General features: G+C 46.7%; 1 protein-coding gene across 4 annotated transcripts in view; it reads left to right on the plus strand.

Moving 5' to 3' along the window:
* Nucleotides 1–25,889, plus strand: part of LOC135544570 (disabled homolog 2-interacting protein-like) — a 222,288-nt gene extending 196,399 nt beyond the window's left edge. For 3 of the 4 annotated variants that reach the window (XM_064972288.1, XM_064972286.1, XM_064972289.1), the window contains 10 exons: nt 553–697; nt 3,507–3,651; nt 3,788–4,024; nt 4,236–4,437; nt 5,622–5,818; nt 6,794–7,676; nt 9,552–9,686; nt 14,328–14,530; nt 15,770–15,857; nt 19,477–25,889. In XM_064972288.1, coding sequence (XP_064828360.1) covers nt 553–697; nt 3,507–3,651; nt 3,788–4,024; nt 4,236–4,437; nt 5,622–5,818; nt 6,794–7,676; nt 9,552–9,686; nt 14,328–14,530; nt 15,770–15,857; nt 19,477–19,644 — 2,403 coding nt within the window. In that variant the 3' untranslated portion in view covers nt 19,645–25,889. The remainder of the gene's footprint in view (nt 1–552; nt 698–3,506; nt 3,652–3,787; nt 4,025–4,235; nt 4,438–5,621; nt 5,819–6,793; nt 7,677–9,551; nt 9,687–14,327; nt 14,531–15,769; nt 15,858–19,476) is intronic. The other variant, XM_064972287.1, reaches the window with a different exon arrangement.
* Nucleotides 25,890–26,855: the final 966 nt, after the last annotated feature.

Below are 26,855 nucleotides of genomic sequence, written 5' to 3' on the forward strand. Positions count from 1 at the left end.
TATTGTCATTTGTATTATTACTTGCACAATGCAAATAAGATATGAGTAGTGTCATAGGTCTACACACGTCAGACTAACACAGTAAATTGCTGTTTTATTTGAGGCAATGCCTTCGGAAAGTATTCAGACCCCTTGGATTTTTCCACATTTTAATACGTTACAGCCTCATTCTAAAATTGATTAAATCAAATTTAAAATTTAAAAAAATAATTAAAGTGCCATGGGATATTTAATGACCTCAGAGTCAAGACACCCGTTTAACGTCCCAGCCGAAAGACGGCACCCTACACAGGGCAGTGTCCCCAATCACTGCCCTGGGGCATTGGGATATGTTTTAGACCAGAGGATAGAGTGCCTCCTACTGGCCTTCCAACACCACTTCCAGCAGCATCTGGTCTCCCATCTAGGGACTGACCAGGATCAACGCTGCTTAGCTTCAGAAGCAAGCCAGCAGTGGTATGCAGGGTGGTATGCTGCTGGCTTAGCAACTGCAGTGTCTTCTGGGAGTTGTAGTCTCATCTCAACATGTTCTCTTTTCCTGTTTTGCTGTAGGACTTCCTGACTGACCTGATGATGTCAGAGGTGGACCGGTGTGGGGAGAACGAGCACCTGATCTTCCGGGAGAACACCCTGGCCACCAAGGCTATAGAGGAGTACCTCAAACTGGTGGGGCAGAAGTATCTGCAGGACGCACTTGGTAAGTCTGTCTGCCTGTATCTATATATCTGTCTGCCTGCCTCGTTTTCTGAATGTCTGCCCTTCCCGTCTTCTCCAGTCTCTCTATGTCTTCAGTTATAGGAGAGGAGAGATAAAGCTATTGGAGACGATGTATGTGGTAGGATCTGCTGTACAGATGAGGAGGATGGGGCTGTAGATATGGTCTTTGTATTCAGCTGTAGGAGATGGCTGTAGAGATGACTGCTCCAGTCTGTGGACCGTGACATTTCCCTTCAGCGCAGGCCACCCTCTGGAGGAGAGAAGATAAATAATGTTTATCTCTCTAATGCCTGCCTTCAAGCCTTCAAGTCTTCACACTACTAATCAAACAAGCATGAATTCATAGAATGCTTGGGAATGACGTAGAGTCTATTTGTGAATATTCTATGGCATTATAGAGTGGGATAGCGGCTGTGCGTTTGGACAGTTAATAGACACTGCGGTATATAACGCCTAATTAAAAACCATCTGTCTCCACTGGGAAAAAATGGGAGGAAAGGTCGGTCACTCACCCACTCCTCCAATGACCTGACATCCTCCAAGCAGCGAGCTAACGTTAGGCTCTCGGTTTCTAGCTTGCTAAATAAATAGATAAATAAATAGATAAAATCAATAGATATGCTAGCCTATTAGCCATGTTGACTGACTTGTGATCATTGCCCTTGGTAGTTTGATTGTATTGACATTCCCAGCCTTAGTTACATCAATCCGTTTTTGTCCAAAATATTGAGTCATTGAAACTGAAACAGTGGAACCCGATTGGGTGGAGGCAACAAACAACATACAAGCCAGCTGTGATTTACAACCTGATAGCAATATTTTATATTGATCATCATGTCTGATATTATGATTGTCTGTTTGTTTCATATCTGCAAAGTAGTTCAAACGCTGCCAGTTCCACTTTAAGTTCAGATGTGGCAAATGAGTAGGCGCGGTCAACACACTTAACACGATAGGGGATAGAGTTTTGTTGATGCTGAGAAGAATGGAATGTATTTGTTTTAAAATAACATTTTTAGAACATTCTCTGAACATTACTAAAGTTTTTTTGTGGTTTTTATGGAACGTTTTCTTAATGATCTGAGAACGAAATGTATGTTTTTTAAATAACATTATTAGAACGTTCCCTGACCGTTACTAAAGTTTTCTTGTTGTTTTTGTTGAAAGTTTTCTTAACGTTCCGGAACAATTTGAGAACATGACTTTAAATAGAACCATAAGGAAACCTGTAGGAAACATTATGCTGAAGTACTGAAATGCCCACAGAAGAACGTTGTTTTTTAACATTCTCCGAAATATTTGACGACATTCTCAATGTTGTGCCGTCTTTCGGAGAACGTTCCTATAACATTACCAAAATTGAAATTAAATATAACCATCTTTTATGTTTTAGGAAATGTTCTGTTAAAGTAATGAAATACCACATTTTTTAGATAGTTCATAGTAAAGAGCTTACTGAGCTGTAGTAGAGGTCAAAGGTCATTGAGCTGTAGTGGAGGTCTTAAGGCAGAGAAGGCCCAACCCTCCTGTACACAGGACTTTCTCTCTTTTTTTCCCCCTTCCCTATCTCACTCTCCCTTTCTCTACCATAAGGTTAGTCCAGTGTTGTGTTATTGTTTGGCCGTGGTCCCGGTGATAAGCCTGGTGCATGTTGCTGTATTTACCTCATCCAGCCTGATTTAGAAACGTAAACAGCAGCAGTTTTAGCTGCAGAAAAGCACACTCCCTCCCTGCAAATGCTCTTTCTTTTTCCATCCCTCTCTCATTTCCCTCTCTGTGTATAGATCTAAAAGGTCTGTCTGTCTGTCTTTATTTCTGGGGTTGTGTTAAGAATATATTGGGGCCTCAGTGAATCATCCATGTGTGTATTCCTTGGAGCTAATGTGCTTTGAAGCCTACCGTAGGTGAATAATGGAACATCGCATCGCTGCCAAACAAGAACTGGTTCTGGTCTGCCATGCAGGGGTGACATAAGGATGACCAGGAGTAGGGGGAGGGAGAGGGGGAGGGGGAGGGAGAGAGACAGACAAACTGTACAGGGGAAGTGATTACACCTTTATCACTGTCAAACTACGATGAGATCTTCTTTTTATAGTCTTACCACATCCACTCTCTCGTTCTTTCTCGCTCTCCTCCCTCACTCTCTCTCTCTTCCTCTCTTGTTCTCCTTCATATGGGAAGGGCAAGGTTGACAGGAAGGGGGAGAGAGAGGGGGGGGGGTCGTGGAACGTTGATGGAGCATTGTCTGAAGCGCATGAACATCAGTTGTGTTACCTGGGATGACCTGGGTCTCTCCGACTCAGGTTCACTCAGGGTTCTTATTGTTGGTTGACCTATTGTTGCCATTGGATAGTTGGTGACGGTCTGAAGTGATGTCTTGCTTATGGTATGCTATTATGGTGTGATGTTTTGAATTGAGACACGGTAATTCTTTCAGCGATTCAGTGTCACTTTAGTTTAAAAAATCCCAGCGGTCAATAGCAAAAACAGCCCCCTGGTGGTCAATCATTATAACTACCCCCAGCAAAAAACTGTTTACTGAATGAATGAATGTTTGTGTCTGAATGAATGAATGTTTGTGTCTGAATTCATGAATGTTTTGTGTCTGAATTAATGAATGTTTGTGTCTGAATTCATGAATGTTTTGTGTCTGAATTAATGTTTGTCTGAATGGATGAATGTTTGTGTCTCGTCACTCACCTGTCTCCCTCTCCAACCCCGTTGACTCTCCGAACTGGCTGAATGTCCGTGTCTGACTGTCTCTCTCTCTCTCTCTCCCTGTGTTACAGGTGAGTTTATCAAGGCGCTGTATGAGTCAGATGAGAACTGTGAGGTGGACCCGTCCAAGTGTTCGTCTAATGACCTGCAGGAGCACCAGAGCAACCTGAAGATGTGCTGCGAGCTGGCCTTCTGCAAGATCATCAACTCCTACTGGTAACTACTGGGACACCGGGCCACAATACACTACCATTTATCTCTCATGACATTTTAGGAACCACAGTTACCACAGGGAACAGCACACTGTCTAATCTCCTCCCTAATGTTGTTGATACGTCCCCCTCCCTGGCAGTGTGTTTCCACGGGAACTGAAGGAGGTGTTTGCGTCGTGGCGACAGGAGTGCAGTAGCCGGGGCCGACCAGACATCAGCGAGCGGCTGATCAGTGCGTCTCTGTTCCTGCGCTTCCTGTGCCCAGCCGTTATGTCACCGTCGCTCTTCAACCTGATGCAGGAGTACCCTGACGACCGCACCGCACGCACACTCACGCTCATCGCCAAGGTCACCCAGAACCTGGCCAACTTCACCAAGTGAGCGTGTGTTGACGGCGTGTGTGTGTTGACGGCGTGTGTGTGTTGACGTCGTCCGTTTTCACTGTGTTTGTGTGCGTGAGAGAGGGAGAGAGAGAGGGAGAGGGAGAGGGGGAGAGAGAGAGAGAGAGAGAGAGTTTTCTATACGCAGGCACTCACTCTCCCCCCTCCTCTCTCCCTCTCGCTTTCTTTTTCTCTCCCTCCATCCCAGGTTTGGCAGTAAGGAGGAGTACATGTCCTTTATGAACCAGTTCCTGGAACACGAGTGGACCAACATGCAGCGCTTCCTGCTGGAGATCTCCAACCCGGAGACCATCTCCAACACAGCAGGGTTCGAAGGTTACATCGACCTGGGACGGGAGCTGTCCACCCTGCACAACCTGCTGTCAGAGGTCGTCTCTACCATGGACCAGGTAGGGCTGACAACCAGGGGGGGGGGGGGACACAATAATGAATACAAGGGACATTTTGCCATTCGTTCATATACACTTACGTCTGTATATCGTTTTTCAAGAATTGAAAGGAGACAGGAGTTTGTCCTGACCACTCAAGGCCCCAGCTATAAGTTTATTTTCATGATCGGAATTGACCAAGAACATTTTCTGAGACCTGGTGAAAGCCTATATAACTAGGCCCCCCAGACCTTTTTCTCTGGTCAGGTCATGTAGTCAGGAAAAACCTCTGGCCCTAATTAAATACGGACTTTTAAAGTACATACTTAAAAATTCTGTGGTGCATTATCACTACCCTTCAGTGTTTAATGATGTACAGGGTGAATTAGCATGTTTACCGAACAACATTCACCAATGTGTACAGCACACTATTGCTTATATAATACAACTGCCGCGACCACTCTCTGTCAATGAGAGTGCACTATTGGTGTGCTCTGACTTTCAAATGGATTTGCTAGGGCACCTAGTGCATAAGTCATGGTTCCGTATGGAGAGCCATCCCAGCGTGGTAATTACTAGGTACATTTGGGGTGAAAACCCATATAGACTCCATTTGTATGTGTGTGTGCTCCATCCGATCCTCACAGAGAACAACACGCTTCCTTTATTTCAATTAAAAAAAACCAAAAAAACTCCTGTCTGTCCCCGTTCGACATCAAGTCCTCCCAGGCTCGGATTCATTATTCAAACTGAAGGGCATAATTAGAGTAAGATTAGCTCTGTAATTGGAAAAATAATACGCCATCGAGCAGCTGACTGACACAGACATGGGGACGGACATTTTGGAGGAAAATAAGTTGCCTTCTCATCTGCGATCCAAGGTTTCAGTTAGTGCCTATAAAAGTTGCAGCGGCACCACACGAATGCTTAAAATGGCTTCATATATCGTGGAGTAGAAGACTGTGAAGAATGACATTAATACAGAGTGAGCCTAAGTAGGATGAAGTTTGCCCCCAAGCCTAGACACTGATCTAATGTCAGTCTTGTCAGTCTAATGTCTTCCGTACCCCACCGCCCTGATTAATTATTAGGATTGCAAGAGGTGGAAGTGGATCTCAGATCTGTGCTTAAAGGCCTCAACTTTTCTACTGCGCTATACCCTCACCCCTGACCCCATCTCTGACTTTGAACCTTTTGCCCCTCAGACCTCCGCCTCCAAACTGGGGCCTCTACCCAGGATCCTCCGGGAGGTGAACACAGCGCTGACCAATCCGTCCAGTATGACCATGACCATGACCGCTCCGTCCCCCTCTGACCGTACAGGGTCTCCGCCCAACACCGGGGCAGGCTGCAGCATCTCCACCGGCCTGCAGAAGATGGTCATCGACAATGACCTCTCAGGGTAAGGGCAGGGTGAGGGTAGGGTAAAGGTTAGGAGGAACAAACAAACAAAAGGAAACAGTATGGGTATGGGTAGGGATGATTAAGGTGGTCAAGGTTTGCTCTTCAAACTTCATGTGAGATAAAAGGTCATGACGATCTCTAATGAAGGTCAACAAATGAAGAATGATAATGACGATCTCTTGTAAGTTAATTTCTTTGTTGGATGAATGAGATGACGGTCATTGTTGTCTATTGTGTTCAACAGCGGTCCAGGATCAATCGGTATAATTAGCCACTGTCGTCGTCGCACACCCCCCCTTATCAGACCACGCTATGGTGTGTCGACCCAGCCACAGTCCCTGTCCTGTCCCCTCCTTATCAGGCTGGCAGAGAACCTGTAACCCCAGTCAGATTTATGGAGGCTGGAGTGAACAAGACTAGCATTCTAGCAGTCTTTCTTAATTACATCCCATTCACACAGAGGGAGGGAGGGATATAGAGAGAGGAGAGAGAGAAAGCAGCAGAGAGAGAGAGAAAGTGAGAGAGAGAGAGAGAGAGAGAGAGAGAGAGAGAGAGAGAGATTATGGGGACATAAATCGTGGCTGTCAAGGTAATCGTCTCCAGACAATAAAGCTTCTGACTGGGTGGTGGAGGAAAGGAGAGGAGGAGGAGGAGGAGGGGAGGGGAGGAGAGAATGAGTGTGGATCACTTAACTTCTCCCTATGACTCACATCCTCACCTGCTGCTGGTTTGCTGTTTTTATACCATGTGTCCTGTTGTGTAGGGTGAGTGTTCATTGGGATTTCACACTTAACTGTCTCTCATGTGTGGGCTGAAGGGTTTGACTGGTCATTTTTCATGTCTGTAAGGGTCAATAGATACAGCCGTGTACAACTGTTTTACAGAATAGTCAAAACCTCTCTATCTTTGCCATTCCTCCTTTTTACCTCCTGCTCCTCCTCCTCCTCCCCTCAACCCCCCTCCCCCCTCTCAGGTTGGTGGACTTCACCAGGTTACCCTCCCCGACCCCGGAGAACAAGGACCTTTTCTTCGTCACCAGGAATTCTGGGATCCACCCGTCCCCGGCTCGCAGCTCTAGCTACTCCGAGTCCAATGAACCTGAGCTGGGCATGGCCAACGGCAGCAAAAGCCTGTCCATGGTGGACCTCCAGGACCCCCGCATCTTAGAGGGCGGCCCCTCAGACGGACTGGGAGAGGGCATCGTTCCTGGGGGAGTGTGGTCAGCCCGGACCCCCCAGGGTAACATCATTGGAGGTCCTACACTGAGGAGGCCGGTCCAGACCCCCACCACCCCTGGGTCGGAGAGTGCCCCAAGCAGGCCGGCTCAGCTTCTGGCACCCCTGTCCTTCCAGAACCCCGTCTACCAGATGGCGGCAGGGCTGCCAGTGTCGCCGCGAGGCATGGCCGACTCAGGCTCCGAGTGCCACAGCTCCCACAGTTCCCATAGCAACAATGAGGACGGGCTGGGAGGAGGAGGGAAACACAACACCTTCCTGAACCACGGAGGAGGTGGTGGTGGTGGTGGGGGGAGTAGCGGGGAGGAGTATGCACGTCGTTCGGGGGAGTTTGTAGGCACGCGGAGGCAGCTGTCACTCACAGAGGCCCAGCCCACCATGCCCAGACAAAACAACGCCGGCCCCCAGCGCAGGATAGACCAGCCCCCTCCGCAGACCACCGTCACCAGGGGCCGCACGCCGCCGAACCTGCTCAACAGCGGGCCCTACCCGCGCCCCTCCAGCGGCAGCATGATGTCATCATCGCCCGACTGGCCCGGCAGTGGTGCGCGGCTACGGCAACAGTCGTCGTCATCAAAAGGAGACAGCCCCGAGACCAAGCAGAGAGCCCAGCACAAACAGGTCAGGCAACGTAACGCTTGTTCAAATGACTGTGTATGGGGATAGCTGTTACAGTGTGGTCCTTGGCTGGCAGTCATGTTGGTAACTTCAAAATTGGCTTTCAGGAGGGTTCGTCCCGGATCAGCGTTGAAACATTGTCATTTGTCTCTCAATGAGTTCTCAGGCTAAATAAGGCTTTAAATGAACAAATGACGCAGTGTCACGGAAAGCTTCCATTAACACCACTTCATCCCATTATGCGCTGCATGTTGACGAGGCCTGTATGTCCGGTGGGAGGTGCCTGAGCTCTCAGTTGATTCCAGCCGTCGGAGCAGCCAGCGTGTAATGGCCGTAAACGCCACGCTCACCGTCTCCACCGCTTACACGTGGAAGTCTAATAGCACGGGACCACAGGTAGAGTGATGGATGCAGGCGTAGGTCTATTGTCTCCTGCTTTTGTACTGACACATCGAGATAGACAGACTAGTTTGTTTATTAGTTAGTCGTTTTTTGGGGGTTGGTGGGTTGGTAGCAGGTCACACACACACTCACTCAAATCTTGCTCTCGGTTATTTGTGTGTGTGTGTGGCTATGTGTCTTTCGCTGTTGGGACTGGAAGTTGTTCTAGTGTGTCTATAATTGATCTGCTGGCATCCTCGGGCTGTTAAAGATGACCTCATAGTCAGCAGGTCATCATCGACCAGGCTGGCTGTTCGATGGTTTCCCCCCCGGTGATCTCTGGCCTCAAGGTGACAGGAAGGACCTTTACATTCCCAGTTTCCCGCAATACCCTGCCCCCCCCTCCCCCCGGCTTAGTGATTGACAGATTGGTGTAGCCCGAGGGTCGAGGGTTAATGGGGTCGTAATGGAAACCAGACAGACACCATGCGCGCTCTACTGGGATTTGTTAAGCATGTTGATTTGAATGTCTTCCTTCCTTCCTTCCTCTCTGAACTCCATTAGAGATACATAGCAGGGGGATTAGAGCGAGACATTGAGAAGGAAATCAATTGCTTGATTGAGTCGCTGTCTGGCTACACTGACTGGGTTTCAGCTGTGTCTGGAGATGCATGTATTTTTAATAGAGCTCAGTGCTTTATATACTGACAAGATTGCAACTGTAGTTCTCATCCGTGCAACACAGCTGTAATCAAACCTGGCTAGGTTCTGAGTTTACGAAATGATCCTGTCTCTGTCCAAGTTGGAATGACGTCCAGATATGTCGATAGGCTGCTGTGCATGTCGCCGAACATCACATGAATATGTCGCTACCTAACTAACTGACTTACTAACACTGTATATTCAGTAGAAATCTCTTGTCTGTCTTGACCTTGGTATTCTTCTGAGAAGTGTCTTAGTAAAATGAAATGACAGTGTGAGGTTTGAGCGAATATATTTTAATTCATTCAGCACACCATATCTGAGATTCAAATAAATATAGTCAATGTTTCAGTTCCAAAGAGTGTTTTGGACTTTGTCTGTGAAACGACCCCACTGTTCTTCCCCTCCCTTCACAGTCCAAAGGCTCCATCTCCCTCTGACCAACTGTCAGTCACCTTAACTGACACATTTAATGACACACACACACACACACACACACACACACACACACACACACACACACACACACGCTCGCTCTCTATCTCACACTCAAACACACATACACTCTCACACATACCACACCCTCTCTCTCTCTCTCACACACATACCACACTTTGCTCTGGTGATCACATCTGTTCGTCACGTTCCATGCACATTCCATGCTTATTCCGGTGTGTATGTAATCTGTATGTCGGTGTGTGTGCACCGTATGCTGGTGTGTGTGTACCGTATGACGTGTGTGGGCGTCCCACTCGACTCAGCTCATGTGTGTGTGTGTTGTGTTGGTTCCACTAGGCCCCCTCCCCAATGAACCCCAATGCGCTGGACCGTACGGCTGCCTGGCTGTTGAATATGAATGTGCAGTATGTAGACCATGAGGGGATGGACCCCGAGTTCAGAAACAGAGAGGATCTCACTCTGGCCGAGAAGGTAACGTCCAACTCCCAAACCAACCTTAACCCTCTCTCAACCTCCCTTTTACCTCCCTAACTACCCCCCCGGTCCTCAGCACCCATCCTCTACCTCTCCGCCTAACCCTCAAATGTAAACACTACCTCACTCCCTGTAACCAGTACTCTCCTCAACCCCCAATGCCAAGACCTCCTTCCTCCCCTTAAGCTTTTCCCCCCTTACAACCTACAATCACTCACAGTAACCCAGCATCTCTAATAACAATACTCTGAATGGTCAAAGGATTTCAACTTTAAGGTATTCTCTTTTGTAATTGTGTGTGTGTGTGTGTGTGTGTGTGTGTGTGTGTGTGTGTGTGTGTGTGTGTGTGTGTGTGTGTGTGTGTGTGTGTGTGTGTGTGTGTGTGTGGTTATGCTTCCTGCTGCTTATTCACTTGCTTGTCATCACACCAGCGCATCTCATTGGCTCTCAGCTCCTCATGCTTTGACTGGCCGTCACATTGGCTCTCAGCTCCTCATGCTTTGACTGGCCGTCACATTGGCTCTCAGCTCCTCATGCTTTGACTGGCCGTCACATTGGCTCTCTGCTCCTCGTGCTTTGACTGGCCGTCACTCCTCGGCTGCACATGATTCATACATGATCGTTGGAGCTCTATCAAAACGCTGAGGAAAATGAGGCGTGCATAACCAACACACGATCAATAACTAACTCCAGCTTTGATGGGATCCTTCAGAAGACGTTTTAAAACTACACACACACACAACAACAAAAAAATCAGGGTTCCTCAAGGGGATGGTGGAACCATGTGGATGTGGAACCATAATGACTCAAATAAACCTTCGAGTTCTCCAATGGTTCTTCACAGTTCACAAAATACTTCTTTGCTCTTTTAGTGATAATTAAAATGCAGTGGAGGCGGCTCACTATAATTCTTTGGGGGTGTGGTTTGCGTACCGCTCTTTTTGTGCAACTGTGAGTGAGAGTGTCATTCCAGTTTAAGTAATGTATTTTAATGCCGTTACATGTTATATAAGACTATGACCAGTGACGCTGTCTTGTGAAACACTCCAGGATGGCCTTGTGTCAATTGAGTCTGGTTGACTAAATCAGTCCTTGCGTTCTCAATTCTCTCCTCAGGGACACCCAGCTGTTTCAAAGGTAGCACACTCTTCCTCAACTTGTCAATTAACACAATCATAACACCTATGGAATTTTAACAATATAATGTGGCTGATGGAAAACCCTGTGGTTCTTCAAAAGCACCTATAAAGAACCATTTAAAAAAGGGGTTGGAACCATAGCGGAACCCCTTTTGTGTGCTTTATAGATCCTTAGGAAAGGGTGTTCTTTATACCACCATACAGGTTCCATTTAGAACCCCTATCTGGTACTATTCAGAACCGTTATTGTTTAGTGCGTACCCTTAAATGCAGCTGCAGGATCCAGGATGTGTTTTATTAAAGGGATTTGCTTCTGCGCCTCGTTTATCCCAGCCAGCACAAACTCTCTCCTCTCCAGTACCGTTCACAGGTCCGTCTTCTCCCTCTCATCCCTCCGTCTATTCCCTCTCTTCCTTCTTCTTCTGGAACAGTGCTCAGCGTAAGTCCCCTCACAGGCCCAGGTTTAGAGGTTAGGGATCAAAGGCAAGTGCTGGTGGGATTTGGGAGATGGAAGGAATGGAAACTTATCCCTCCCAGGAGTAGTGGTGGCTTAGAAAAGTTGGACGTTTTACTATGAGTGTTGGCTAATGGGTACTTATATTCTTCCACACTTCCAGCGCTTTTTATAATCCTGACTCGTGCGAGTTTCAGTTTCCCTTCAATATTTGACCATGTAAAACGTGAAACCAGGTCGACCAAAAAAAATAACGAATCAGATAAGATGCAGAAATTGTGTGACAAGGACGTGATACACCTGTCAAGGTCTACCGGAGGACCACTTTGATGAGGAGGACATTGACAGTGGTGATTAATGCCCTCCTTAACCGAGAAATAACAGGACAATTGAATGGGCTAGTATGGGTCGGCACCATTTGAAACAATTATCGGGTTGGCACGGTTGATGATGATAATAATAATACAAATTCTGACTCTCTCTCTCTCTCCTGTCTGTAGTAGCGGGTGGCTGTATTGCTGGTGACTGACTCTTCCTCTAACCCTGACTCTCTCTCTCTCTCCTGTCTGTAGTAGCGGGTGGCTGTATTGCTGGTGACTGACTCTTCCTCTAACCCTGACTCTCTCTCTCTCTCCTGTCTGTAGTAGCAGGTGGCTGTATTGCTGGTGACTGACTCTTCCTCTAACCCTGTCTCTCTCTCTCTCTCCTGTCTGTAGTAGCGGGTGGCTGTATTGCTGGTGACTGACTCTTCCTCTAACCCTGTCTCTCTCTCTCCTGTCTGTAGTAGCGGGTGGCTGTATTGCTGGTGACTGACTCTTCCTCTAACCCTGACTCTCTCTCTCTCTCCTGTCTGTAGTAGCAGGTGGCTGTATTGCTGGTGACTGACTCTTCCTCTAACCCTGTCTCTCTCTCTCTCTCCTGTCTGTAGTAGCGGGTGGCTGTATTGCTGGTGACTGACTCTTCCTCTAACCCTGTCTCTCTCTCTCCTGTCTGTAGTAGCGGGTGGCTGTATTGCTGGTGACTGACTCTTCCTCTAACCCTGACTCTCTCTCTCTCTCCTGTCTGTAGTAGCGGGTGGCTGTATTGCTGGTGACTGACTCTTCCTCTAACCCTGACTCTCTCTCTCTCTCCTGTCTGTAGTAGCGGGTGGCTGTATTGCTGGTGACTGACTCTTCCTCTAACCCTGACTCTCTCTCTCTCTCTCTCTCCTGTCTATAGTAGCAGGTGGCTGTATTGCTGGTGACTGACTCTTCCTCTAACCCTGTCTCGCTCTCTCTCTCTCCTGTCTGTAGTAGCAGGTGGCTGTATTGCTGGTGACTGACTCTTCCTCTAACCCTGACTCTCTCTCTCTCTCCTGTCTGTAGTAGCGGGTGGCTGTATTGCTGGTGACTGACTCTTCCTCTAACCCTGACTCTCTCTCTCTCTCCTGTCTGTAGTAGCAGGTGGCTGTATTGCTGGTGACTGACTCTTCCTCTAACCCTGACTCTCTCTCTCTCTCCTGTCTGTAGTAGCAGGTGGCTGTATTGCTGGTGACTGACTCTTCCTCTAACCCTGACTCTCTCTCTCTCTCCTGTCTGTAGTAGCAGGTGGCTGTATTGCTGGTGACTGACTCTTCCTCTAACCCTGACTCTCTCTCTCTCCTGTCTGTAGTAGCGGGTGGCTGTATTGCTGGTGACTGACTCTTCCTCTAACCCTGACTCTCTCTCTCTCTCCTGTCTGTAGTAGCGGGTGGCTGTATTGCTGGTGACTGACTCTTCCTCTAACCCTGACTCTCTCTCTCTCTCCTGTCTGTAGTAGCAGGTGGCTGTATTGCTGGTGACTGACTCTTCCTCTAACCCTGACTCTCTCTCTCCTGTCTGTAGTAGCGGGTGGCTGTATTGCTGGTGACTGACTCTTCCTCTAACCCTGACTCTCTCTCTCTCTTTCCTGTCTGTAGTAGCAGGTGGCTGTATTGCTGGTGACTGACTCTTCCTCTAACCCTCTCTCTCTCTCTCTCTCTCTCTCTCTCTCTCTCTCCTGTCTGTAGTAGCAGGTGGCTGTATTGCTGGTGACTGACTCTTCCTCTAACCCTGTCTCTCTCTCTCTCTCCTGTCTGTAGTAGCAGGTGGCTGTATTGCTGGTGACTGACTCTTCCTCTAACCCTGACTCTCTCTCTCTCTTTCCTGTCTGTAGTAGCAGGTGGCTGTATTGCTGGTGACTGACTCTTCCTCTAACCCTGACTCTCTCTCTCCTGTCTGTAGTAGCAGGTGGCTGTATTGCTGGTGACTGACTCTTCTTCTAACCCTGTCTCTCTCTCTCTCTCTCTCCTGTCTGTAGTAGCAGGTGGCTGTATTGCTGGTGACTGACTCTTCCTCTAACCCTGTCTCTCTCTCTCTCTCTCTCTCTCTCCTGTCTGTAGTAGCAGGTGGCTGTATTGCTGGTGACTGACTCTTCTTCTAACCCTGTCTCTCTCTCTCTCTCCTGTCTGTAGTAGCAGGTGGCTGTATTGCTGGTGACTGACTCTTCCTCTAACCCTGTCTCTCTCTCTCTCTCCTGTCTGTAGTAGCAGGTGGCTGTATTGCTGGTGACTGACTCTTCCTCTAACCCTGACTCTCTCTCTCTCTCTCCTGTCTGTAGTAGCAGGTGGCTGTATTGCTGGTGACTGACTCTTCCTCTAACCCTGTCTCTCTCTCTCTCTCTCCTGTCTATAGTAGCAGGTGGCTGTATTGCTGGTGACTGACTCTTCCTCTAACCCTGACTCTCTCTCTCTCTCCTGTCTGTAGTAGCAGGTGGCTGTATTGCTGGTGACTGACTCTTCCTCTAACCCTGACTCTCTCTCTCTCTCCTGTCTGTAGTAGCAGGTGGCTGTATTGCTGGTGACTGACTCTTCCTCTAACCCTGACTCTCTCTCTCTCTCCTGTCTGTAGTAGCAGATGGCTGTATTGCTGGTGACTGACTCTTCCTCTAACCCTCTCTCTCTCTCCTGTCTGTAGTAGCAGGTGGCTGTATTGCTGGTGACTGACTCTTCCTCTAACCCTCTCTCTCTCTCTCTCTCTCGCTCTCCAGTACCAGCAGGAGATCGTGGTCCTCCAGGAGAAGCTGCGTGTGTCGGTCCAGAAGCTGGAGGAGTACGAGGCTCGTCTGAAGGGCCAGGATGACGGAGGTCCGAAGGTTCTGATGGAGTACCAGGCACGGCTGGAGGAGTCTGAGGAACGCCTGAGGCGACAGCAGGACGACAAGGACCTCCAGATGAAGGGTATTATCAGCAGGTACGTCTGGCGTGGGGGATCAGACCCTTTCCCGACAGCCCGGTGAATGTAGAGTGGAGGGATGGAGATAACGTCGGAGGTGAAGAAAGAGAGTGTGAACATGTGGAAAGAGAGAGCGAGCTCACGCCAAGAGAGAGAGGGGGGGGTCGTACGAGACAGAAAGTTCAAACTAAAGGCTGATTTTACCTAGGTTTTGTAGAGACACAAGGGACCTCAAGAGTTAACCATCCCCGTGAGTGGGTTTCATGCCTCGTATTTCTGTGCTTTAGCAGAGAAGTGAGATATGTTAGAAGCTTTGTGCAGCAGAGATCTGGAAACAAAAAAGGGAGAAATGAAGTGATCTACGGGAATTTCGAGAGGTCCAGTCGACCTTCTGATAAAGGATGCAGTGATGAGTATTAAACCGGTCACCTGTGACAAAGTGAAGCGGGCTGTGGTAGCGCGGAATAAAATGGAAGGGGAGAGAGAAATGGGGGATGTTATCTGCTGTGTTTTCCTGATGTTATCTGCTGGTCTGTGATGTCAGGAGACACAACGCTTCCCTGTTCCCGTCAGATCCTTATCACACTGCACTCTGCTGTTAGAGCCTACACACACACACACACACACACGCACACACACACACACGCACACACGCACACACACACACACACACACACGCACACACACACACACGCACACACACACACGCACACACACACGCACGCACGCACACACACACGCACACACACACGCACACACACACGCACACACACACGCACACACACACACACACACACACACACACACGCGCACACACACACACAAGAGCACACACATCTCACAAAACTCAATATACTGACATTTCACAAACTCAATTAAAGTGAAAAGTGTTATCCTGATGTCTAAATGCCTAGCAGACCAGTGCCCGAGACACACACACACACACACCTCACAAACTCAATTAGAAGCTCCACACTCCTACACACACCTCCTAAATACATAGCAGACCAGTGGGCCCAAGATACCCTCCTTCCAATAACTCCATTACAGGCTGTGCAGCGTGCACTCTGGCATACATCTTGAAAGCACGAACAGACCCCCTGTGTGTCAAGAGTAACAGAATCCGTACGCACGCCCCTGCACTGTGTCCACATGCCTTGGTTCTTACACGGTGTGCGTCCTTCTGTTTGTGTCGCTACTGTCCCTCTAACACAGTGTGTGTGCGTCATGTCTCGCTGTGTACGTGTGTGTGTCCAGGCTGATGTCTGTGGAAGAGGAGCTGAAGAAAGACCATAGTGATATGCAGGCTGCGGTCGACTCCAAACAGAAGGTCATTGATGCACAGGTGAGTGTCAGTCACACACACACACACACACACACACACACTTATCCTAACCCTTAGTATACTCCTACCCTCATCCATACGCGGGTATATTATCCCATATTCCATCGCCCCTACATGACTTTTCAAGTTATATAATAGTCGTATGTAAAATATACACATGGAATGCTTACTTGTAGGCTCTTTCTCAACAATGCAACAACAGGAAGAAATTATAAAAGATTAGAAACAAAGTAAATGGATCAATAGAATAGAATAAACATTTTAGCATTAGAATAATACAGGAAAGCACAATTTATAGTACAATGTTTACACAAAGTGTTTCAATTGTGCAGTGTTAGCAATAGTAAATAAGCGTGTGCTGGCAGCCATTGTGATGTGTGTGTAGTATGAAGATATATGTGGATGTGTGTATGTGTGTATGTCTGTGTGGGTGTGCACATAGGTGCGGAGAGCCAGTGCAGGTAGTCAGTTCAGTTCAGACGTCTGATGGCTTGTAGATAGAAACGGTGAACATCTTGTGGTTAGGGTGTGTGGGGTCCATGATGATGCTGCAGGACTTCCTCAGGCACCCTCCTGGATGGGTGGGAACACGGGCCCAGTGATGTCACGGGCCGTCTTCACCACCCGCTGGAGGGCCTTGTGGTTGTGGAACAAATCCCGAAGCAGGCCGTGACGCAACCGGCCAGGACCGATCCTGGAACTACAATGCCAGTTCACATACCTCCTCCCTATAGACTGACTCATCGTTGTCGGTTATCAGGCCTACAACCGTACGGTGTCGTCATTAAACTTGATGATGTGGTTGATGTCGTGAAAAGCCACACGGCTGCGGGGTGAGCAGGGAGCAGAGCAGAGGGTGTAGAGAGTTTCACACAACCAATGAGCTAGGATGTCAGCATCTGGTGTGGGCCTTGCGATTCTTAGTAACCTCCACCACTTTTACACACACGCTACACCACTTTTAGGTAAGGACGAATGTAAACAGGATCATTTACTTGTATGTCGAGGTCGCCTCAGTTGGATTCTGCTCGGATGGGATGAAGCCAAGTCTCTCGCGACAGTAGAGCTGAGGATTGGTTCTCATCAGTAGGTGTTTGCTTTCCAAAGAGATCCCATGGGCGTGGCCACACCTCGCAGAAACTTGATCTTACATCTGTTAGCAAGTTCTGTAAATTATAGTGATACTCACAGGGGGGCAGGCTTATGACGGTCCGGACAGCATGTTTCTAGTGTACAGTTTAAACAGTCTTTAGGATGTAGTACATAAGCCTGTAGGCACCAAACATGCTTTTGGTAAAATGTGTCTGTTCTATGTTATAGCAAAATACCTGTTATATCCCCTTTAATGACATAGGACAATCAGGAGAATAATAGCACATTATGCTTCCAGATTACATTGATAAGAAAACATGTTTAAATGTCCTTCAGACTCAAAAGACTGGCTAGCCATTTAGCCAGTAACAAAGTAGATCACAAGACGTTCTGTTTTCTGTCTGCTGGCCCCCCAGAGTCGTAAATGGGGAAAGGGAGTTCATTTGTCTTGTAAAAGGGGAGGGCTAGAATTTGGGATATATGTTCTCCATCACCCAGTCCATCCCCCTTGTGGGCTCTTGTTACACCACACATCTGGGAGGGAGGCTTCGGTGGGCAGCACACAGCTGGATTTGCCTTTGTAGTCTGTGTTAGCATGTAGTCCTTTCTTTAATTTTAGCTTTATTTAACCTGGCGAGTCAGTTAAGAACAAAATCTTATTTTCAATGACGGCCTAGGAACAGTGGGTTAACTGCCTTGTTCAGGGGCAGAACAACATATTTTTACCTTGTCAGCTCGGGGATTCGATCTTGCAACCTTTCGGTTTCTAGTCCAACGCGCTAACCACTAGGCTACCTGCCACATGTGTTGTGAGTCTGAGTTGTCGAACATCTATTCAAGTTTAAGTCTGTATTGTCTTTTTGCGTCCCTAATGGATTTACGGCGCTTTGTACCTGGCTTGCTGTGTATGTGTCGCGGGTCATCGGGGTTCGTTCTGCGGACATTGAATGATGCAGTACGGGCTCTCAGCATGGTACGGATTTCTCTGTTCTTCCAGGGTTTTTGTTTGGGGTGTGTCCAGATTGTTATTGTGGGTACAACATCAATCAACATATTTCCTAATGAAGCCTGTGACAGATAGAATTAGCCAAAGCATTCCCAGGGATAGTTAGTTGATCGACTATATAAAATCCCAATGAGGGCAGTCTGCGGTGGCATGAAACAGTACTGCAGGTCATTATGATCATCTTGGAAGGAGAGTTGAGCACTCACATACTTCCTGTCACACACACACGTCCTGTGTTTGCAATGTTTGAACCTCACAGAGAGAGATGCATGGAGAAAACAAAGCCCATGCAGCGCCTAGTCAACTGTGCTCAATAAATTGTGTGTATATTTGTTCCTACAATTTATTTTGTGTGTGTTCTGTGTGTGTGTCTGTGTGTGTGTTCTGTGACATCTGCTGCAGGACGTGAAGAGTGACAGAACATGGAAATACATCATGTTTAATTCAACCAGTCAGAACTCTGGAGGTGACAAGGCTTGAATGGCAGAGCGCGACACGCGACTCTACGCTTCACTAACTAATATTTACATGAACACTATTCTTCCTTTCCTTGACTCATTCCTGCCCCTGCCGGTCTGTCAATGGCCGTGGCTCGTTTTACATTGTAAACTCTTGTCGACTTCTGACAGCAGAGTGGCAGCTCTGTGTTGTGGCGTAACATTTTCTGATGCAAACACAGACACGGACGCCAGCACACAAGCTTCAACGAGAGTTAAACAACGTTGCAGAGGTGTGGTTGAAAGACGGCTCAATGTCAACTTACAGACAGCGGTGCACAGACACGCGCGCGTACAAACAGAAGCTCATCTGCACAGTAAAGTCATGGGAGATGAGTGTGCAAACAAAGAGGCGGTGGTGAGGCAATGAGCCGCTCCCTGAGTCAACAGACAGAGAGAATGAATATGGAAAGCTCATTAAGAAGAGAGGGAGAGAAGTGAATGGTGAATTAGAGAGCACCTCGGGTGGATGAACATGAAGGCCATGGGACTTCAGATGATGCCGCAAGCAACACTAACAGGAGCAGGAGGCTACATCTCCATTTTGCCATTAATGCGTCTGGTCGTCTGGCCGGCTGCCTCGCTGGCTGGTCGTCTGGCCGGCTGCCTCGCTGGCTGGTCGTCTGGCCGGCTGCCTCGCTGGCTGGTCGTCTGGCCGGCTGCCTCGCTGGCTGGTCGTCTGGCCGGCTGCCTCGCTGGCTGGTCGTCTGGCCGGCTGCCTCGCTGGCTGGTCGTCTGGCCGGCTGCCTCGCTGGCTGGTCGTCTGGCCGGCTGCCTCGCTGGCTGGTCGTCTGGCCGGCTGCCTCGCTGGCTGGTCGTCTGGCTGGCTGCCTCGCTGGCTGGTCGTCTGGCTGGCTGCCTGGGTCTGTGTACTTCACCGCCTATCTTTGCACAGGCCTATATTTGGTATCTCTCTCTCTTGCTGTTTGCTGCTCTGTCTCACCCCCCCTCCCTCCGTCTCTCCCGCTCTCTAACCCAGTGTTTCTCTCTCTCCCTCCCCCCCTCTCTCTCTCTCTCTCTGCAGGAGAAGCGTATCGCGTCTCTTGACGCAGCCAACGCCCGTCTGATGAGTGCCCTGACCCAGCTGAAGGAGCGCTACAGCATGCAGACCCGTAACGGCATATCCCCGACCAATCCCACCAAGCTCCAGATCACTGAGAACGGAGAGTTCAGGAACAGCAGCAACTGCTAGAGAGAGTCTAATAGAGAGTGTATGTGTGTGTGTGTGTTGGCTGGTGCTTGTAAAGGACACTTCCTTATATGGACACTAAACGGGGGTTAGTCTGAGTGAGGAGACCACTGTGAGGGGCCAAGCAGCGAGGAGGCAGGACTTCAGTTTGACAGACAGCTGACCAAGTCAGTGACAGCGAATCATTGGACAGAGCTGAACACCAGTGGGCCCTGCAGAGGAGGAGGCGGGACAAGCTGTAGATATGAACTGAACTCTCCATTAATCAACCGATTTGGATCTTTCCATTGGATGTATGCAGTTGCTGGGACAATTTCAGACTCTCTTCCCTATAAAGCTTTGGACAAATCACTATAATCAACACAATGTCTGTCAGATAGTCACCCAATCCTCTCTTCCCCTCTCCTCTGTTTTCCTCTCCTTTCCTGGCCCTCCTCTCTTCTCCTCTCTTCTCTGTTACGACCAGGTCATGTGGACCATGTACAAAACGAAACAATAATAACAGAAAAATAATTTATAGTAGTGTTAAATCTCAAAGAAAAGTATTTTTGTCCAATGGTTTATTTAGATCTTATCTCATTCTTTTTTTTAAACAAATACGAGCTTTGAAATATTTTTTGTCCAGACTGATATTTCTTTTTAAGTCCTTTTGTGTTCCAAAGTGCCCCGCAACCCCGAACAAAAATAATACTTTTTGAGGGAATTTTAGTTTGTGGTCAAGACTGTAAAATCACTATGAATTCGGCAAAAGATGTGTTTCATTTAGGAAATCTGTTCCTAAGTATTCCCAAGAATAAAAAACAAAGAGATACAGTGCCTTCGGAAAGTATTCAGACCCCTTGTCTTTTTCCATGTTACGTTACAGACTTTAAAATAAATCCTGAGCACACAATATCCCATAATGACAAAGTGAAAACAGTTTTTTAGAAATGTTTGCAAATGTATTAAAAAATAAAAACAGAAATACCTTATTTACATAAGCCTTCAGACCCTTTGCTATGAGACTCGAAATTGAGCTCTGGTGCATCCGGTTTCCATTGATTATCTTTGAGATGTTTTTACAACTTGATTGGAGTCTACCTGTGGTAAATTAAATTGATTGGACATGATTTAGAAAGGCACACACCTGACTATGTCAAGTCCCACAGTTGACAGTGCATGTCAGAACAAAAAGCAAGCAATGATGTCAAAGTAATTGTTCGTAGACCCCCGACACAGGATTGTGTCCTGGCACAGATCTGGGGAAAGTTAACAAAAAAATTCTGCAGCATTGAAGATCCCCAGGAACACAGTGGCCTCCACCATTCTTAAATGGAAGAAATGTGGAACCACCAAGACTCTTCCTAGAGCTGGCCGCCTAGCCAAACTGAGCAATCGGGGGAGAAGGGCCTTGGTCAGGGAGGTGACCAAGAACCCGGTGGTCACTCTGGCAGAGCTCCAGAATTCTGTGGAGATGGAATAACCCACCAGAAGGACAACCATCTCTGCAGCACTCCACCAATCAGGCCTTTATGGTAGAGTGGCCAGATGGAAGACACTCCTCAATAAAAGGCACATGACAGCCTGCTTGGAGTTTGCCAAAAGGCACCTAAAGACCCCCCGACCATGAGAAACAAGATTCTCTGGTCTGATGAAACCAAGATTGAACTCTTTGGCCTTAATGCCAAGCGCCACGTCTGGAGGAAACCTGGCACCATCTGGATGGAGAAGCTTGGTGGTGGCAAAGAGATCCTTGATCCTCTCCAGAGCGCTCAGGACAGACTGGGGTGAAGGTTCACCCTCCAACAGGACAACGACCCTAAGCACACAGCCAAGTCAACGCAGGAGTGGCTTCGGGACAAGTCACTGAATGTCCTTGAGTGGCCCAGCCAAAGTCCGGACTTGAACCCAATCAAACATCTCTGGTGAGACCTGAAACCTGAGAGACCTGCAGCGACGCTCCCCATCCAACCTGACAAAGCTTGAGAGGATCTGCAGAGAAGAATGCGAGAAGCACCCCAAATACAGGTGTGCCAAGCTCGTAGCGTCATACCCAAGGACACTCAATGCTGCAATTGCTGCCAAAGGTGCTTCAACAAAGTAAAGGGTATGAATACTTATGTAAATGTGATATTGAATGGTTTTATTTTTTTATTAGCAAACATTTCTAAACACCTATGGGGTATTGTGTGTAGATTGATGAGGGGGGGTGGGGGGTGATTTAATCAATTTTAGAATAAGGTTGTAACGTTACAAAATGTGGAAAAAGTCAAGGGGTGTAAATACTTAGCGAAGGCACTGTATGTGACCGTGTCTCAATGTAATCAAGGTATTGAAACGTATTATCATTTTCAAATACAATCTTCTTTTGGGCTTAGTTGTGGTCAATTTGCAGTGTACAAATTATCATAGCAACGTTCCGGTCCCCAACCACCCGCTCTGACAAAAATAGTCCCGCAGCAGAATCGAGTTGCCTACTCCTGCCCTACCCCCCCCGGGCTGTTCAGTGTCAGTCCTGGAGGGCCGAAACACTTCTGCTTTTTCCTCCTCTCCCTATATAGTGCACTTTGTGAAAGCTATTGGTACATGAAACGCCTTAAGTAAGGAACACATCTCTACTTTGTCCTTCAGACCCCCTATTCCTGCAACAACAACAACAACAACAAAAGGCACGTCTTATGATACAGTAGATTTGTAAAGGAATATAAATATATTGTACAAATACATCACACAAAATGTGTTATGAACACTAAATCATGACCTGTATGTGAAAATATACTAATGAAATGTAAGATAGATGTATGCATATTTCATTTTTTCCTCTATAAAGTATACATGAGATATATAGATATGTTTGATCAGGTCAAGTACGAAAGAAGCCCGTTCCAAGGAGTGGGTGGTTGCAGCTATAGTGTGTCTTATAGGGCCTCGGGGCAGGGAGAGACTGCACACTATGCTGTGAGTTGCACCATAAGCAGATGAAATACAAATCCAGTTTCCTTTCTTCTTCTTCTTCTTGACCTGTACTTTATCCAGGTTTTTGGAAACAGACCCGGTCGGGATTGACGTTTGCTTTAGTGCTTCACCAATAATGTTGAATCGACGTTGAAACGACGACCTATGTTGGTTGTGTGTCGCTTTGCGTTCAGGACCCTTGCCATGGCTGGTCTGATAGCCCTGTAGCACAAGGGGAGAGAGAGAGAGTTGCGTTGTTGAACACGATCTTATACTATACACTGGACTGGTGTGTGTTATAATGTGACCTCACAGGTTAGAATCATACGCTTTTTCTTAAAACTCTCCTGTTTGCTAATTCATGTCAAAGAAGCATGCCGCATAAAGACTGTGACCCCCCACTTCGCTTCGAGGCATCTATCTCTCCTCTCCTCTTTTTTCCCTCTCGCCTTCTCCCTCATTCCCTCTCTCTATTGAATGTGAAGATGCTACTCAAACACACGGTTGGTCTTAATGTGGGGTCTAGACCCTAATGTGGGGTCTAGACCGATTGTCCCTGAATGATCCTATAGCTACTGTTCCCGCTTGCTCCCACCACCCCGCAGACATTTTCAACACATCTATATTTTGTATATTTTTGTAATTCATTTTTCTTACCTTTACAGATGAGTTAGGGTTGAAAAATCTGCATGCTTCATTTTGGCGCTGTAACGAATGGTAGCGACCCACTGCGTCACCATTTCAAAAAAATAAAAAAATAATATGTTTCCAATGTAGGAAGATGATGGAATGTTGTTTTTATGAGTTGCTGCAGACATGAATGATATGTGATTTATATATCATATAAATATATGACAATGATGAGTGTATCAAGAGGCTGGACAGCCTTGGAGACGAGAGTGTAGATAAATTGTTCACAATATTTTTTAAATAATGTTAAAAAGAGAGCCTTTTTTTGTAAATGTACCTTGTGTTCAATAATATTGCTGTATCGATTGATATTACTGTATCATGGATATTGTAAATAGCTCAAGCAGCCAACTGTCCTGTTCAGTTAGATCTCCAGGTTTTAGTGCAATCCTCTAATCCCCGCCACATTCAGTACACTCTTTTTTTTATCAAGGGAAAAACACTTCAAGAGTATATTGCAAAAAAATGTAAATGACTATGTTGACTCTGAGAGGTTTTGGATGATGTCTGGCCTGTAGAGGTCAGAGAGAGTCCAAATGTCCAGCGACCTATGACCCAATCAGGTGTGGTGAGAGAGAAACACAAGCACAAAACCCCATTTGTCATCAGCCCAGCTCATCAGCCCAGTTTTAAGCATTGATAGAGCTGGATCCAAACCGTATCGGATTTAAATTCAAAGGCAATGTTCCCAGCGTTCGCAGAGACTTACTTACGTTCCTTCAAGGAGCTCCCTTGTGGGTTCCAGTATAGAGCTTGCCTGGTGATGTTGGAGGGGAACTTTCGGAGGGTGTGACCGATCCATCATCCTCTTCTCCTCCGGATCTCGTCTTCCACCGGAACCTGGCTGATGCGCTCCCACGGGTCAATGCTACGGACTCTACCCATCCATCTGATGTGAAGGATGCGTCGCAGGCACTAGTTTATGAAGCTCTGAGTTGTTGTCATTGTGGGTTTTGTTGTCCTCCATTTGTCTGAGCCATACAGCCATCACTGACTTAACATTGGTGTTGAAAGGGTTTGCGTTTTCATTTTCCTGGAGCTCCAGATGGGAGATGAAGGCTACTCTTGCTTTTTGAATTCTGCCTTTACATCCTGCTCGGTTTCGCCTTGTTTGGTGATGACGCATCACAGATCGGTGAAGGAACTGGCATCCTCCAGGGGTTCTTTTTCTGAGGGTGATTGGTTTGTTAGATTCATCGTTGATCGTTATCTTGGTTTTGTTTTCTGTGGATATGGAGTCTTGGCTGGGATGATGTGGTGTCCAGGTCTGACGTTTTATCTTGCATTTGCTGTTGACTGAGCGACAGGAGTGCTCCTCCGCAAAGTTGAGGTCGTCCAACTGTGTCCAAAGAGACCATTGTATGCCATGTCACCTGTTCTCGGTTGTCTTCCTCATGACCCAGTCAATGTCTAACAGGAAAAGGAAGGGTGACAGGAGACATCCCTGTTTTTCTCCAGTCAGGAGTCTGAAGGGTGTGCTAAGCTTGTCTGCATGCACAACCCTGCATGTTATGCCATTATAGGTAGTGCAGATCATTCTGACAAGCTTCTCTGGTCTGAGGATCCTTCATAGGGCGTCTCTGTCTAAGCTGTCAAATGCTTTCTCATAGTCCCAGAAGTTGACATACAGGGATGAGTTTCAGACAATTGGTTGCTCGAATGTAACGCGGAGCGTGGCACATTCGCGGAAACTGCATTTACCCGTAAACGCTGCACATGTCAGCGCAATTGGAAATGATCTAGACATTTTAGCGTGGATCTTCCGCGACACGGATTGACTCCAGCCCCTAGTCTACGTTCCATAAACACACCCCTGTCTTTTGGATTGCAAACGTGTGCACTCCTGGCTTGATCAGCCATGTCAGGTAGTGTATTACTGAGCGCAGTACTCAAATAAATTTGCTCTCTCAATTTACTTGAATTGTGTATTTTATGTCCAGCATTTTGATGAGAAAAGACATTACTGACTGTTGTAGAGAGGACTAAATGAAGTCAAGACTTCCGTCTTTAGGGATGTGTCCTCTGTATAGTCTCTACCTCTAAACTGAAACAGGAAATGGAAAATGCCAACTCTCCCAAATCAGCTAGTTTAATACTAGTATAAACTGTCATTATCAATTTGTGTTACCAGTGCCACATAGCATAATGCCACTTCCACAGAAATAGGCAATGCAATGTCCTTCATTTGGCTATCAATTCTAAACCCTCTTGTCTGTTTCTGGTCACGTCCCACCGTTGTTCCACCTTCGTTAAGTTGTTAAAGAATGTAGGAGAGGAGAGTCAGAGAGAGAATGATGATGATGTCTCTGTAGCCACACACACAATTATATAGTACATACAGTGCAGTTACAGCCAGTGGAGAAAAAAAATACTATAAACTAAATATATATCTATAAATAAAGTAAAAGATGTATGTTTTCTAATATCTTGTAGAAAATGCTTTTGTAATGATGTTGAAAGTAAAGTATTGGCTGGATTCTGCTTCCTTTGGACAACAGTGACAAAAACAATAATGTACAGAGGAATTTGTTTGTGTTGACGATATATATATATATATATATATAATGTGGCTGTGCAATTTAAGTACATTTGCAACTAGACTTATTAAAGTTTTATTTACCTATTTTAAGCCTCTGCCTTGTGTGTTTCTTGCCACTGTGGTGAATATATTTTCCAATAGGTTTATATTTTCCATACCATGTGATTTTGGTCAATGCAACAAATCACGTAACGGTTGTCTCAAATTCATATGCAATTTTCATGTGACTCAGACAAAAAAACATTAACATATTTCCAGCCACAATCTATAATTCAGACGCAAACCAGTAGATTCAGACCTATAATTTGGTAAACACTGTTTTAGATGATTGACGGGTATTAAATCAGATACAACTTGGCTTGTGATGAGAAAATGTACATATGTTCTAAGATACTCAGTCTAGTAATAGAATGATGATTACGAGAACCATTTAGAGGAGGGGAAGATGGAGGGAGAGAGCTAAAAGATGAGGAAGATGGAGAGAGGGGTAAAAGAGGGGTAGTGAGTGGTGCATGCTCCTCAGCTCGGCTGACCTACATACTGCCTGATTGTTATTCCCCACAGTAGCTGGGAGAGAAGATGAAGAGAAGAGGGAAAGAGGGAAAATGCTCCAAAACACATGAGCTGGAAATGCTCAAAATCTCTATCCTACCTTACCCAAGGTAGACATTATTTCTTGCCATGTATTACAGTCAGGGCTGGGTAGGTTACTTTCTAAATGTAATCCATTACAGTTACTAGTCACCTGTCCAACATTTTAATCTGTAATGTAACTTTTGGATTATCCAAACTCAGTAACATAATCTGATTACTTTCAGTTACTTTTGGATCACTTTCCCATAAGAGGCATTAGAAGAAGCCAAAATAATCAATCAAACGTGTTTGGTTTGTTATCATAGTGGTCTCTGACTTGTGGTAAAACTCACTCAGGTGGAACAAACGTAAACTTGTGCCTCTTTCAGGTGCTGCACTGAATGTCATTGACAAAACAGAAAGGTGTCAATGTGTTTTTTTCCACTAACATTGTTTAAAAGTAATCCAAGAGCGCTGT

Source organism: Oncorhynchus masou, chromosome 8, assembly GCF_036934945.1.
Source record: "Oncorhynchus masou masou isolate Uvic2021 chromosome 8, UVic_Omas_1.1, whole genome shotgun sequence".
In the NCBI taxonomy this organism is placed as follows: Eukaryota; Metazoa; Chordata; class Actinopteri; order Salmoniformes; family Salmonidae; genus Oncorhynchus; species Oncorhynchus masou.